A 15,298-nucleotide genomic window follows, 5' to 3' on the forward strand; every position below is an offset into this window, starting at 1 on the left:
ATTTTTTTTAGGGGTCCCCAGAGGCCCCCAGGGCCCCAGATGGCAACCCCCCTTTTTTATTTATTTTTAAATAAAAAAAATATTTCTTTTTAATATATTTTTATTTTATATTTTATTAAAGGGCCATTTTTTTTTTTAGAGGTCTGGGGGTCCCCAGGGGCCCGTAGTTCCCCAGGGCCCCGGATGACAACCCCCCTTTTTTTTTATAAAAAAAATATTTTTTCATATATTTCTTTATTTATTTTATTTATATATATATATATATATATATATATATATATATATATGTGTGTGTGTGTGTGTGTGTGTGTGTGTGTGTGTGTGTGTGTGTGTGTGTGTGTGTGTGTGTATATATATATATATATATATATATATATATATATATATATATATATATATATATATATATATATATATATATATATATATATATATATATATAATTTATATTATATTATATAAATGTTGTTACCCAGAGGTCCCCACGGCCCCGGATGGCAACCCCCCTTTTTTTTATAAAAAACATTTTTTTTTATATTATTTTATTTCTTTTTATTTCTTTTTTATACATATATATGCCGCCCGTTAAGCCCCTGTGCTGCCCACAAATGACTTCTTCATGTCCTGCTCCTCAAGGTATGTCACTGTTTGCCAATCTATATTGTAAATAGAAGTTTTCTGTAGAGTGTGCCCAAAGTCTTTATAATATTTGATGATTCACTGCAGGTCTGGTCAGTGTTTTAAAAAGTTCCTCTATTTTACGCATGGCATGGGGTCACAGCACCGTCTGTCCATTCTGCTTTAGCACCATGGGACCCCATGCCATGCCATGTGTAAAATAGAGGAACTCTTTAAATCACAGACCAGACCTGCAGTCCAGGCTGAGTAAGGCCTCAGAGCACATGGCATTACTGTCTGTATTTAACTGCTTGATGGGCTTATTTTGGCATACAGCGCGTCACGAGTTGCCGAAAGAAGCCGGACTGCGAGTCGGCTCTATACGGCGCCTGCACACCGACGTTCGGCTTCTTTCGGCAACTCGTGATGCGCTGGTCGGAAGCATGTCAATCATTTAGCATGTGAATAGGAACGCCCAGTCCCGCAGGATTACATACCCGGAAGCCGCAGTGAAAATATAGATAAAACGGTATGTACGGCGAGAAAGTAAAAAAGGTCAGCACAATGTCATGGTCACTACTCGGCTCAATATAATGTTAGAATTTTTTTTTAGGGTGAACCCCCGCTTTAAGAGGGATTCAGTTCAACAAAAAACTGCTGTAGTAATGCTACTGACATACTGAATAGAATAGATGCCATTTTTTTTTCCGTTTGCCTATAATTTAATTTTAGGTGTATCTACACAATTGTCTTTTCTTTGATATAATAGGGAAGGCATACAACCTCTGCTAGATTTTTACTGCTGTCTGTGTGCCTGCAGGGAAGATTTACCCTCTTCTGGTGACCACTGTCATCGGAACTCAAAATAAGGGAAAATCCAAAATTACGACTTTTCACCAGAACAGAAGCAGAGGGGGATATCTTCCACTAGTTTAACTGACATCTGTCGAAGAAGGGACTTCACTCACTTTGGAGAGGTCTCCTCTCATTTCTTGTGGAGTCAATAGGAGAGGAAGTTAAGCTAAATCTCCCAAGTGGAACACAGATGAAAAAAACAGACAGGAGTTTGGCCAATTTCAATCTCCATCTAAAACCTAAAGGGGAAATCCACCCGAACACTAAAATCTTTACAACTATAGACATCCACGATCTAAGACTAACCTATCTAGCCCTGTAAAGAAGAAATCAGTATACGTACCTTTTTTTAAGCCACTCCAGTCAGGTCTCCAGTGGCGGAAGCTCTGCGGAGGAGACAGTCGACAACGGCTGTGAAATTCATTGGAAGTAACATCACCAATAGAGTTAATATGGGGCTTCCGTTGTTGCCTCCTCTGCACCAGCCTCTACAGTGAAGCCGCCGCTGACGTGGGACTGGACTGGAGTGGCTTTAGAAAAGATATGTATAGTGGTTTCTTCCTTACAGGGCTAGACAGGTTAGTCTTAGATCGTGGATGCGTGTAGTTTTTAGATTTTAGTGTTCGGGTAGACTTCCCCAAATTTGGCTTCAGACATTTTCTTTAGGTGACTTTAAAGCTATTTTTTATTACAGGTATTTTTATCCTTTTTTTTTTTCTTTTGGGATAAAGTCTTTACCCAAAGATGGCCATAGATGGAGTGGTTTTCTTTCATGCAACCCAATAAAATTGCTAGATTTGCCCATTAACATAGTCAGTGTTGATATGGGAATCCCTCCTTCCGTGGAGCCATTGTGTTTTCCCAGGGGAGGAGTGGCAGAGAAAGCCCTGTCCCCACCCAGCAGGAGAACACAGTGATTATTGCTAGTGGTTTTACTGGCACCCCCACGTATCTGACAGCCCAAAGCCTTTTCGGGGGGGGGGGGGGGGGGGGATTGCATGGTGCTGATTTATTCATCTATTATAGGTTCGTAGCCAGGTGTTATCATTGAATAGACTGCGATTTGTGCCTAAATAGGAACTTGGCTCCCCTAGTGCCCGTTTTGTGCTATATTATGGAAGTTTATTTGGTTCAGTTATGCCCAGGGCCAAGCATTATGGGCGTTGTGGTGCAAGAGACAGAGACTCTATTGCCATGGGCTGGATTGAGACTACATTACCCACAAGGCCACTGTGCAACCAAAATGCAGTGCGTCATGCACAGCCGGCTGGGAGAATTTATTTAAGACAAGGGAGGCCTCAGACCGCTCTCTCAGGACGCCATCTTTCAACAGGCAAGCGGCCTGCAGTGGGTGTGCCTAGGCCGGAGAAGCCTGGGCCTAAAGTTGGAGAGAGCGGATCACCTAGCCAGAGATAGATCCTTGTGGACAGCCTCGTCGATCAGATCAGAGAGGGACCGGTCCACACCCCACAACATCCGGAGTCACCTATCCACCGGTACCCATCGAGAGGCCACACAGAGGACCAGGGACCTTGTGTTACAGAGAGACTGAGAACCAAAGGGAAGTTCCGGATTGAGGACACCAGCGGTTTCTTCTTTTATAGTTCCACCGGTACTTGCTGGCGTCTGCAGTGCCACAAGTGGGGACACATTGCCCAAGAGTGACATAACGGCTCAGGAGGATTAGCGTTGTTTTATCAAGTGAATGTTCTTTTCTTCATCCTGATTATTGGAATACAAATAAGATAAGTGCACCAACAGAGCTAGCAGAAGATTAACTGACACTAAAAGGAACTGCCATCAGTTTCTTTATTCTCAGGAGTTGCTACTATGGGACACGCACCAGTTGAGCTGTTCACTAGCGGGAGTCATACAGTTGTGGATTTATGTGTTTGATATAACTGTTTGTATCACTTGTTATTTTACTGTTTGGGTGAGTTGTGTGGGACTTGGTGGAGAGGTGTCCCAGTGCCGATGCTATTGCATTGGGAGATTCCTCCACCATACACTCACTCGGGTCTGACTTCAGGTCACAGTACTTGGGTCTGATGACAAAGAAAATCTGAACAAATTGTGTCCCTTTGACTTTTACAGGGAGCCAGGGTTGGACTGGCCATCGGGACTACCGGGAGTTTCCCGGTGGGCCGATGGCTCAGTGGGCCAGTTGTCACTCAGGGGCGTCGGGAGGGGATGGCTAGAGCCCTAAATGGGTCCCCAAAAAGCCCGGAGTCTCGCCCTGAGTGTAAACATCCAGTGATTGGTGGGCAAGCGGGGGTGTGCGGCCGCAGTGAGAGTGGAGCTGTCAAAACTGATGTCGGGGATGGGCGGGGCCAATATGCGGGGGCACCCCCATCCCCGACATCAGTGCTTAGATGTGACAGCTCCACTCTCACTGCGGCCGCAAACCCCGATACCAAAGTGCACTCTGACAGTCATAATCAGGGCCGGGCTGGGCCGGGATGCAAAGTGGCACTTTCCTCCCGGGCCGCTCTGATTCCCTGTAAAAAGGGCCGCTGTACTGCCAGCTCTGAACTGCGCATGTCCGGCTGTGCCTGCAATAGATTAGAATAGGCCGTCGGCCGCGGACCCTGCAGTGCAGTACAGATTTGCTCCCGAGTCCCGCGCACGCCGCTCAATGGCTGGAGATCAAACCGTTATTGGCTGTCAGTGTCATGTGACCCGTGGTGGGCGGGGCTTCGGATGGTACACAGGGACGGGGCTCTTGGGGAGAAGGCTCAGGCTGCTTGACTCATGTGACAGGCTGCTGTCTGACGGGGCTGGAAGATGGCAACCTGCGGGAGAGACATGTGCTGTGCTGCTGCTGTCGATAGAGAGAACAACCCCAGAGGAGCTGGTAAGTGTAACCTAACTACTACCACAACCTGCATTCACCCACCCTGCATTCACCCACCCACCCTGCATTCACCCACCCTGCATTCACCCACCCACCCTGCATTCACCCACCCTGCATTCACACACCCTGCATTCACCCACATACACCCACCCTGCGTTTACCCACCCTGCATTCACCCACCCTGCGTACACCCACCCTGCATTCACCCACCCTGCTTTTAGCCACATGCACTCACCCATCCTGCATTCACCCTCATACACCCACCCTGCGTACACCCACATTCACCCATCCTGCATTCATCCACATACACCCACCCTGCGTACACCCACCCTGCATTCACGCACATTCACCCACCCTGCGTACACCCACATTCATCCACATACACCCATCCTGCATTCACCCACCCTGCTTTCAGCCACATGCACTCACCCATCCTCCATTCACCCACATACACCCACCCTCCGTACACCCACATTCGGCCACCCTGCATTCACCCACATTCACCCATCCTGCATTCACCCATTCTGCATACACCCACCCTTCATACACCCACCCTTCATTCACCCATCCTGCATTCAACCACATTCACCCACGTACACCCACCCTGCGTACACCCACATTCACCCATCCTGCATTCACCCACATTCACCCATCCTGCATTAATCCACATACACCCACCCTGCATACACCCACATTCACCCACCCTGCACTCACCCACCCTTCATTCACCCATCCTGCATTAATCCACATACACCCACCCTGCATACACCCACATTCACCCACCCTGCACTCACCCACCCTTCATTCACCCATCCTGCATTCACCCACATTCACCCATCCTGCATTCACCCTGCGTACACCCACCCTGCGTTCACCCATCCTGCGTTCACCCACATTCACCCATCCTGCATTCACCCATCCTGCATTCACCCACATTCACCCACCCTGCATTCACCCACATTTACCCATCCCGCATTCACCCACCCTGCACTCACCCACCCTGCACTCACCCACCCTGCATTCACCCATCCTGCATTCACCCACATACACCCACCCTGCATTCACCCACATACACCCATCCTGCATTCACCCATCCTGCATACACCCACATACACCCATCCTGCATTCACCCACATACACCCACCCTGCATTCACCCACATACACCCACCCTGCATTCACCCATCCTGCATTCACCCACATACACCCTGCATTGGTCACCATCATCACACCTCTCTCTATTACCCTTCAGGCCAATGTACACTGCATTATATGTCACCATTAAGGATGAGCTCCAGTGTGTTCGCACAGCCCACGTGCAGAGTCCGCCAGGAAGTTGGCACCGCGCTGCGCTAATCACAGGCAGGGAGACATTATCCCGATGCTCGGCTGCAGAGATCGGGAAATGTCTCCCTGCCTGTGATTAGCGCAGCGCGGTGCCGACTTCCTGGTGGGCTCTGCACGTGGAGTGTGTGAACACACCGGAGTTCATCCCTAGTCACCATACCCTGTGTGTACTCCTCATACCCTGCACATATCCATTACACCTGCTCAACTACAGACGACTAATGCACAGCTATCCACTCCCTGCAGAGCCCTGACACCACCCATCTAGGGTTGCCACCTCATCCCCTTAAACCCGAACACATGTTAATTACACAGGTTCCGAGTCTAATTTGATGCAGATAAGGCACCAAGTGAGTTTAATTACCACCTTAATCAGCCACAGAACCTGTGTAATTCATGTGTGTTTGGGTTTAAAGGCATGAGGTGGCAACCCTACACCCAACACTCCCCATTATACCCTATTATACTCTGCATACACCAATCACACCCCACACTACCAACACCTCTCACCACAGATCCCACCCTACTATACTCTGCATACACCATTCACATAAGAACTCTTGCACCTCTCACTACCCATCACACTTCACACCTTCTTACAGCTATGACCCCCCATCACACCCTGTCCTACCTTGTATACACCCATCACACACTGCATTATACACTGTGTACTCCCCTCTTTTATTGTCACCACCCTTTACAGCCTGGTTGCAACCATCACCATGCAACCTACCCCTCCCCTAAATATACAACAGTCAAACCCTTCATATACCTGCTCATCCTCCAATGTAAAAAAAAAAAAAAACATTTGGTACATATTCCCTCATGCAATCCATCATTTGATCGTCTTTTTTTTTTTTTGCTAGCCAAAAACAATACAAATCCACTTGGTGTGCGTCAAATGCCATTGCAAATCCAGTTGTGGAGACATCATCACTGTGCAGAGAGTGGAGCCATGGATTGAACCTAGAAGACTCACCCACCCACTATAGCCTGTTTGCAGAAAACTACAGGGGGTGCAGAAACAAGACCAGTCACCCTGCACAAAGAGAGAGAGCAGCAGTGACCAATTTTAATACAGGAATCTCCTGAAAAGAGGCAAGCTGGACTACTGCACAGATCTAGAAAAAAAACACCAACATTCAAGTAAGCATGTCTCTTGCATATAAGTAATATTTGCTTATCCTGTTTAAGATCTTGACTTGAAAACCTGACTTTTAATAGTAGCATTTATCCCATCGCCTTTCTTCCCGGTCCCCAACTAGCATACCCTCCTTGAGTAGGCTCTAAAGTAACACATTCTCTTAAAATTCATTCTTTATACACCCATAAATTTATGTCATATTTATTTTCTTGTTCATCTGCTCTTTTTAAAATCTACATACCATCTGTTAGTACCACATCCCTTAGTTTTTCCAGACGCTCTGCAAATCTTGCTACATCGGCAAGAAGCTGTGAAATGTCCTCCACGTCAATAAAGAACCCCTCTCCACTTTCAGGAGGACTTGGTACACCAGATGGTTTGACGGCCTTGACTCTGGAGGCTGTTAAAGGGATTCCTGCAGCACTGGCATGGCGACTTAAACTTGTAGGTCTCTTCAATGTCCCAGAAGAAACAGGACTGCTGTTGGGTGGTGGGTTAGAGGTAACTTCAGCAAATGGTTCATTTGGATCCTTACGAGGTGACTCCTAAAAATACAGAAAAGCAAGATGAATTTAAATTACTATTTGAAAGGTGAAAATTACATATAAAGTGCCAAGGACAACTTTGATGTATGTCACAATTCTATTTTACTGAAAGGTTTTTTTTTAACCACTTAAAGACCGGGCATTTTCTGGCACTTATTGGTTACAAGTAAAATTTCTTAGAACCCCCAAACATTATATATTATTTCTTAACAGAGACCCTAGATCACGGGTGTCAAACACAAGGCCCGCGGGCCCAATCAGGCCCTCCAGGCCATTTTGTGTGGCCCTCGCACCTCTCCTGCAGCTGTAGGAGAGCTCCAGCCCTCCTCTGGTCCTACTCCAGACCTTTACTTTCTGCTCTCAAACAATGCATCCAGCTTCTTCCCATCAGCAGCATAAGGAAAGAGGGGTGCACTGTGATGTACGGGAGAGTGGGGGACTCACTCAACTTCTGATGGTGGGGTGGCTCTTGACATCTAATGTAAGGGGAGGGGATGCGCTGGACATTTAATCTTACAGATACAACTGGCCCTTTTGAGGGCAATCATAATGCTGATGCGGCCCACGATGAAATTGAGTTTGACACCCCTGCCCTAGAGAATAAAATGGTGGATGTTGAAATATTTGCCACACTGTTATTTGTGCAGCAGTTTTTCAAACGCAATTTTTTAGGAAAAAATACACTTTCATATAAATATATACAGTAGCTCATAAAAGTGAGTACATCCCCTCACATTTTTGTAAATATTTTATTCCATCTTTTCATGTGACAACACTGAAGAAATGACACTTAGCTACAATGTAAAGTAGTGAGTGTACAGCTTGTATAACAGTGTAAACTTGCTGTCCCCTCAAAATACCTCAACACACTGGCTTTAATGTCTAAACCACTGGCAACAAAAGTTAGTAAATGTCCAAATTGGGCCCAATTAGCTATTTTCCCTTCTCAGTGCCACGTGACTCCTTAGTGTTACAAGGTCTCAGATGTAAATGGGGAGCAGAGGTGTGTTAAATTTTGTGTTATTGCTCTCACTCACTCATACTGGTCACTGGAAGTTCAACATGGCACCTCATGGCAAAGAACTCTCTGAGGATCTGAAAAAAAGAATTGTTGCTCTTCATAAAGATGGCCTAGACTATACGAAGATTTCCAAGGCCCTAAAACTGAGCTACAGCATGGTAGCCAAGACCATACAGCAGTTTAACAGGACAGGTTCCACTCAGCACAGGCCTTGCTATGGTCAACCAACAAAGTTGAGTTCACGTGCTCAGCATCATAGTCAGAGGTTGTCTTTGGGAAATAGACATGAGTACTGTCAGCATTGCTGCAGAAGTTGAATGATGGGGGTCAGCCTGTCAGTGCTTAGACCATACACCACACTGTATCAAATTGTTCTGCATGGCTGTCATCCAGGGCTGGACTGGGACAAAAATTTGGCCCTGGACTTCATCCAGACTGGCCCACTTTGACAGGTCTCTCCCATAGCGGCCAGACAACTCCCGCACCCCCCCGGCCACCCAAGCCCCCTCTCCCCCTTCACTAGCCACTAGCCGTTTTACTTTATTAGAGTAGAACGGCTGGTACTGGTACTCTTATAGGCAGTACCAGTGGGGAAGCTAGACATTATTTCTCCCGGGGCAAAGAATCAGTTTGGTGCCCCCCCCCCCTTATGGGACAAGATTAGGCAGAAGTGAGAAACTCCCAGGCCGCTGTCACTGAAGCCGGCCCACTGAGCCATCGGCCCACCGGGAAACTCCCTGTAGTCCCAATGGCCAGTCCATCCCTGCTGTCATCCCAGAAGGAAGCCTCTTCTAAAGATGATGCACAAAAAAGCCTGCAAACAGTTTGCTGAAGACAAGCAGACTAAGGACATGGATTACTGGAACCATGTCCTGTGGTCTGATGAGACCAAGATAAACCTATTTGGTTTAGATAGTGTCAAGCATGTGTGGGGGCAACCAGGTGAGGGGTACAAAGACAAGTATGTCTTGCCTGCAGTCAAACGTGGTGGTGGACATGTCATGGTCTGGTGATGCATGAGTGCTGCCGACACTGGGGAGCTACAGTTCATTGAGGGAACCATGAATGCCAACATGTACTGTGACATACTGAAGCAGAGCATGATTCCCTCCCTTCAGAGACTGGGCCGCAGGGCAGTATTCCATCATAACGACCCCAAACACACCAAGACAACCACTGCCTTGCTAAAGAATCTGAGGGTAAAGGTTATGGATTGACCAAGAATGTCTCCAGAACTAAACCTATTGAGTGTCTGTGGGGCATATTCAAACAGAAGGTGGAGGAGCGCAAGGTCTCTAACATCCACCAGCTCTGTAATATCGTCATGGAGGAGTGGAAGAGGACTCCAGTGGCAACCTGTGAAGCTCTGGTAAACTCAATGCCCAAGAGGGTTAAGGCAGTGCTGGAAAATAATGGTGGCCACACAAAATATTGACACTTTGGGCCCAATTTGGACATTTTCACTTAGGGGTGTACTCACTTTTGTTGCCAGCACTTTAGACATTAATGGCTGTGTGTTGAGGTATTTTGAGGGGACAGCAAATTTACACTGTTATACAAGCTGTACACTCACTACTTTTCATTGTAGCAAAGTGACATTTCTTCAGTGTTGTCACATAAAAAGATATAATAAAATATTTCCAATAATGTGAAGGGTGTACTCAGTTTTGTGAGATACTGTATAACCCAATTTTTTGGGTAAAGAATAAAGAATGACGTTACGCTGAGTAAATAGATACCAAACGTCTCACCCTTTAAAATTGCACACTCTCATGGAATGGCAACAAACTATGGTACTTAACTCCATAGACGACTCTGTTATCTGTTTAGAGTTACAGAGGAGGTCTAGAGCTAGAATTATTGCTCTCACTAGAACGCTTGTAGCGATACTTCACGTGTGTGGTACGAACCCTGTTTACTGTTTTCTGCGCACGAGCACAGAGGCATGGGGCATTTTACATTACATTTTTTTTTTCATATTTATGTTATTTTTACACTGTCCCTTTAATTTTCTTTATCACTTTTATTACACCCCTTAACATCCCTTGTAATAGAAATAAGGGATATGTATTGCGGTCGAAAAGTGGTTAAACAAAAACAGATTCTGCTTTGCATGCTACTTTACTACCTCGCCTCCTTTAACATCAACCCCCACAACTGTGTCCTCTGGCCCCTGTTCACATCACACCCCCCAAAGCAGTGTCTTCTGGCCCCCTTTCACATAACCCCACAGCGGTGTCCCCTGGCCTCCTTTCACATCACTCCCCACAGTGGTGTCCTCAGGCCCCTTTTTACATCACCCCCCAAAGCGGTGTCTTCTTGCCCCATTTCACATCACCCCCCACAGCGGTGTCCTTTTCTCCCCAATCACATCCCCCCCCCCACCAGCTATGTCCTTTATCTCCTTTCACATCACCCCCCACAGCCATGTCCTGTTCCCCCTTCACACAACACCCCAGCCATGTCCTCTGCCCCCTTCAACTCTCCTACCTTATATTGGTACAAAGAGTGAAGAGTAAGAAGCAGGACTGCTCTGGATGGAGGTTTGAAGCTTTTTATATTAACAACCTGGTGATTGGTTGCTAGGACTGCCCTGCGCCCTACCAATCATTCACCTGTTGGTTAACATGAAAAGGTAACTTAGCCAGCTCCTGCCCTCCATCAAGAGCTGTACTGCTCCTTGCTCTGCTGTAAAAGGGACAGCGGTGGAGGACCAGGGCAGTCCGGATGGAATAGTGACTCAGTCCGGATCCAGAACGCATGACTAGTGTAGTTCAGATAGCTGAACCTTATCCCCATAACCATAATCCCCCCATTATTACCTTACCCCCCTTTCTACCATTAACGAGAGACACAGATGTTGGAGTAAAATGGTAATAACAGCCTATTTATTTTAACCACTTAAGCCCCGGACCAATATGCTGGCTAAAGACCCAAGGTGTTTTTACAGTTCGGGACTGCGTCGCTTTAACAGACAATTGCAATATTTTTTACTTTTTGCTATAATAAATATCCCCCAAAAACATATATAATTTTTTTTCCCTCAGTTTAGGCCGATACGTATTCTTCTACCTATTTTTGGTAAAAAAAATCGCAATAATCGTTTATCGGTTGGTTTGCGCAAAATTTATAGCGTTTACAAAATAGGGTATAGTTTTATTGCATTTTTATTTTTTTTACTACTAATGGCGGCGATCAGCGATTTTTTTTCGTGACTGCGACATTATGGCGGACACTTCGGACAATTTTGACACATTTTTGGGACCATTGTCATTTTCACAGCAAAAAATGCATTTAAATTGCATTCTTTATTGTGAAAATGACAGTTGCAGTTTGGGAGTTAACCACAGGGGGCGCTGTAGGAGTTAGGGTTCACTTTGTGAGTGTTTACAACTGTAGGGGGGTGTGGCTGTAGGACTGACATCATCGATCGTGTCTCCCCTATAAAGGGGATGATGCGATCGATACGCCGCCACAGTGAAGCACGGGGAAGCCGTGTTTACCCGCGGTCCCGGAGCTTCGGACCGGGTCGCGGGAGCGCGCCGCGGGCGCGCGCCAGCGACCCACGGTTGGGTACAAGTACAGGACGTATATATACGTGCTTGTGCCCAGCCGTGCCATTCTGCCGACGTTTATGTGCAGGAGGCGGTCCGGAAGTGGTTAAACACTTAAATAATTAATTAAAAATAAATAAATAATTCCAAATCTTTTCATTTACAATTTAACCAAAAACAACTTTATTAACACCAGTCTATTGGTCTTTGACGGCAACCCGGCCTAACCTTTATTTTCCACCACTACACTGCGGTACCATTACCATAACAGGCCTCCAGCCGTAAACCAGCTCGGAGACAACCTTTTACCCCGCAGTGCAACCAAAACCGTATTCCAGCGGACACCGTTCCACTGGAATAACCCCCAGAAGGGGCCCATCCCACAGATAAGCCCCCCACCACTTCCATCACATCTGTTAACTGCCACCATCAAAAGACCAAAGAACACAGCCAACGCTGCTATGACGACCCTTCATATTGAACCTGAAATAAAAGAAAACAAACGCACAACACCAAAGACACACAACAAATAGGGAGGGTGGGTGGGAAAAACTGACTCCTTGTGTGATTCAAGTGCGTCCCCGCCCCTTTATATATGACACTCCATTCCTATGCAAAGCACATGCGATTCTGTGTAATGCAATTTGAGTGCATTCATTTTGATGGCTCAAATCTCACTGCATCTGTATCAAAAAGGTGCAGGCAGCTTTTTTTTTATTTGCACTGGAACCGGATTGCATGGGTGTTTATACTCATGTACTCTAGTTCAGGCAAAAACACTGCATTTCCCCTATCTCCCTCCTTACTGGCTGTGATTGACAGCCATGGGAGCCAATTGTTCCTGCTGCTGCATCTCAGCCAATGATGAGGGAGATACCTGGGAGAGTCTCAGCTCTCATGCACATTGCTAGATCGACATCTGGCTTAGGTAAGTTTTAGGGAGGGCTGAGGGGGGACTGCACACTGAAGTTTAAAGGCACATTCACACCTGTGAATGCACCACGCACTTTGACTATATTTAACAACCCCAGCGGGGGAAAGCAGCCCCACTGAAACCAATGGGAAGCTTCTGGCTACTGCAGCTAATCATGGCCCGCTCACATGTAATTGCTCATGCAACGAAAGATGCAAGTGATCGGCCATATTTTACTTCACATTACCCAGCTGATTTAACAGTGCCACCACTTTTACCCATTGACATGGCATTTTCTGTAGTGCAATTTCACTGGATAGGAAGAATTAATATTAGCATATTGTCAATTACTGCCCCATAGGCAGCAATGGGAGGATCACTTGGCATTCATTAAAGAGGATGTACTTGTTGGATGGACAGACGATTGTCGTAGAGTCTGATCTGTTTCTTTGTGAAGATGCAGGTTCCCACATACTGTATATTGACACCTACAGAGCTACTATCCAAACAGTGCTCCCTCAGGTCTATAATCCTGTTTTGTATCTTTAGGACTTGGGACTGAGAGCGCTTTGATAGAGGGATGGAATGTACTGTTTAGACAGCAGACAGACATATGAGCAGTCTGTAGTCAAAATTACCTATGTCAGAATCTGACATTTAACCAAATACCACATTTATCAGCGTATACCGCGCACTTTTTTGCCCCTAAAATCAGGGCAAAATCGTGGGTGCGCGATATACGTCGATACCCGCTTACCGCGCTGTGTTTGAACCACTCCGCCGACATATACTGAGCGCAGTACACTCGAGTATAGTCGGGCAGGCTCGGCTCTGCTTGCGGTCACGTCTTGTGCGTCCTGTACGTCCTTTACGCGAGAGCAGCCGAGCCTGCCCGAGTATACCCGAGTGTACTGCGCTCGGTATATGTCGGCGGAGTGGTTCAAACACAGTGCGGGAAGCGGGGATCGGCTGAAAAACACAGCGGGGAGGACACCACGATGACCGCAGAAGGACGCCGGACCGGACAAGGCCGCCGATGGACGCCGGGCAAGACACAGACGAGGGGCAAACTGTAAGTATTTCTTTTTTTTACAGGAATTTTCCTTTTAGGTTGGGGGTGCGCGCTATACGCCGGGGGGCGTTATATGAAGATAAATACGGTACTTAATAGAAGGCTAGTGGCACCTACAATCACTTTGATTAGACTAAGAGGGAAGAATAAATGTAGAACTTTAGATATATTGTAACTAATATTTTTCTGCACACCTTTGTGACAATTTGATACTATAGGGCTCATGTACACAGGGCTTTAAAAAACGCTGCTTTTACAGGCATTAAGAAGTTTTTTTAAGCCTGTAAAAGCACCTCTATGCTCATACACACACAGGCATTTACAGACTGTATTAGAAGAGGCTGAATATAAAAAACCTCACCAAAGGCACATTCAGGAAAGGAGCTGAAGAGCAAAAGAACGTGGGACTTGCCTAAACAGACACGGCTAGCATTTGATAGTTAATGCATGCCAAAGACCAGAATAAATTAATATTCTGGTCAATAGAATGCATAACCCTCAAATGCTAGATGCACCTGAGGCCCCATGCACACGAGAAGCAAATGCAAACTCATCTAAACACAAGTTTTCAAACGCAAAAACCGGCGTTTAAAACACCCGTTTTTGCCGCGAATTTTGCGGCGTTTTACCGCGTTTGCGTTTATAAGCATTTGGTTAAGAAACATCATAAGACCCTCCCTAAGCTCAAAAAACAATATTATTTAACCATTTCAGCTATTTTGTGAGACCAGAGCAGCTGAGAGAGCAGCAGTGTACGTGTATTTAGCGTGTCACTTGCCACGTCACCTGGCCACGTCACCTGGCCACATCACCTGCCACGTCACCTGGCCACGTCACCTGCCACAAGTTTTGGATTGTCCACTGGCCACGTCACCTGCCACATCAACTAGCCACGTCACCTGCCAAGTTGTGAATTGTTCACTTGCCACATCACCTGGCCACGCCACCTGCCACAAGTTGTGGATTGTCCACTGGCCACGTGACCTGGCTATGTCACCTGCCCCGTCACCTGGCCACGTCACCTGCCACAAGTTGTGGATTGTCCACTGGTCATGTCACCTGGCTATGTCACCTGCCACGTCACCTGGCCACGTCACCTGGCCACGTCACCTGCCACAAGTTGTGGATTGTCCACTGGCCACGTCACCTGCCACATCACCTGGCCACGTCACCTGCCTCAAGTTGTGTATTGTCCACTTGCCACGTCATCTGCCATGTCACCTGGCCACCCCACCTGCCACAAGTTGTGGATTGTCCACTGGCCACGTCACCTGGCCACGTCACCTGCCGCAAGTTGTGGATTGTCCACTTGCCATGTCACCTGGCCACGTCACCTGCCACATCACCTGGCCACGTCACCTGCCACAAGTTGTGGAT

General features: G+C 46.8%; 1 protein-coding gene across 2 annotated transcripts in view; it reads right to left on the minus strand.

Moving 5' to 3' along the window:
* ARHGAP45 (Rho GTPase activating protein 45) overlaps window positions 1-15,298 on the minus strand; it is a 160,934-nt gene that overhangs the window by 131,172 nt on the left and 14,464 nt on the right. For both annotated transcript variants that reach the window (XM_040323967.1, XM_040323958.1), the window contains exon 2: window positions 7,058-7,361. In XM_040323967.1, the coding sequence (XP_040179901.1) occupies window positions 7,058-7,361 (304 nt within the window). The remainder of the gene's footprint in view (window positions 1-7,057; window positions 7,362-15,298) is intronic.

This window comes from Rana temporaria, chromosome 1 (genome assembly GCF_905171775.1).
Source record: "Rana temporaria chromosome 1, aRanTem1.1, whole genome shotgun sequence".
Taxonomy (NCBI): domain Eukaryota; kingdom Metazoa; phylum Chordata; class Amphibia; order Anura; family Ranidae; genus Rana; species Rana temporaria.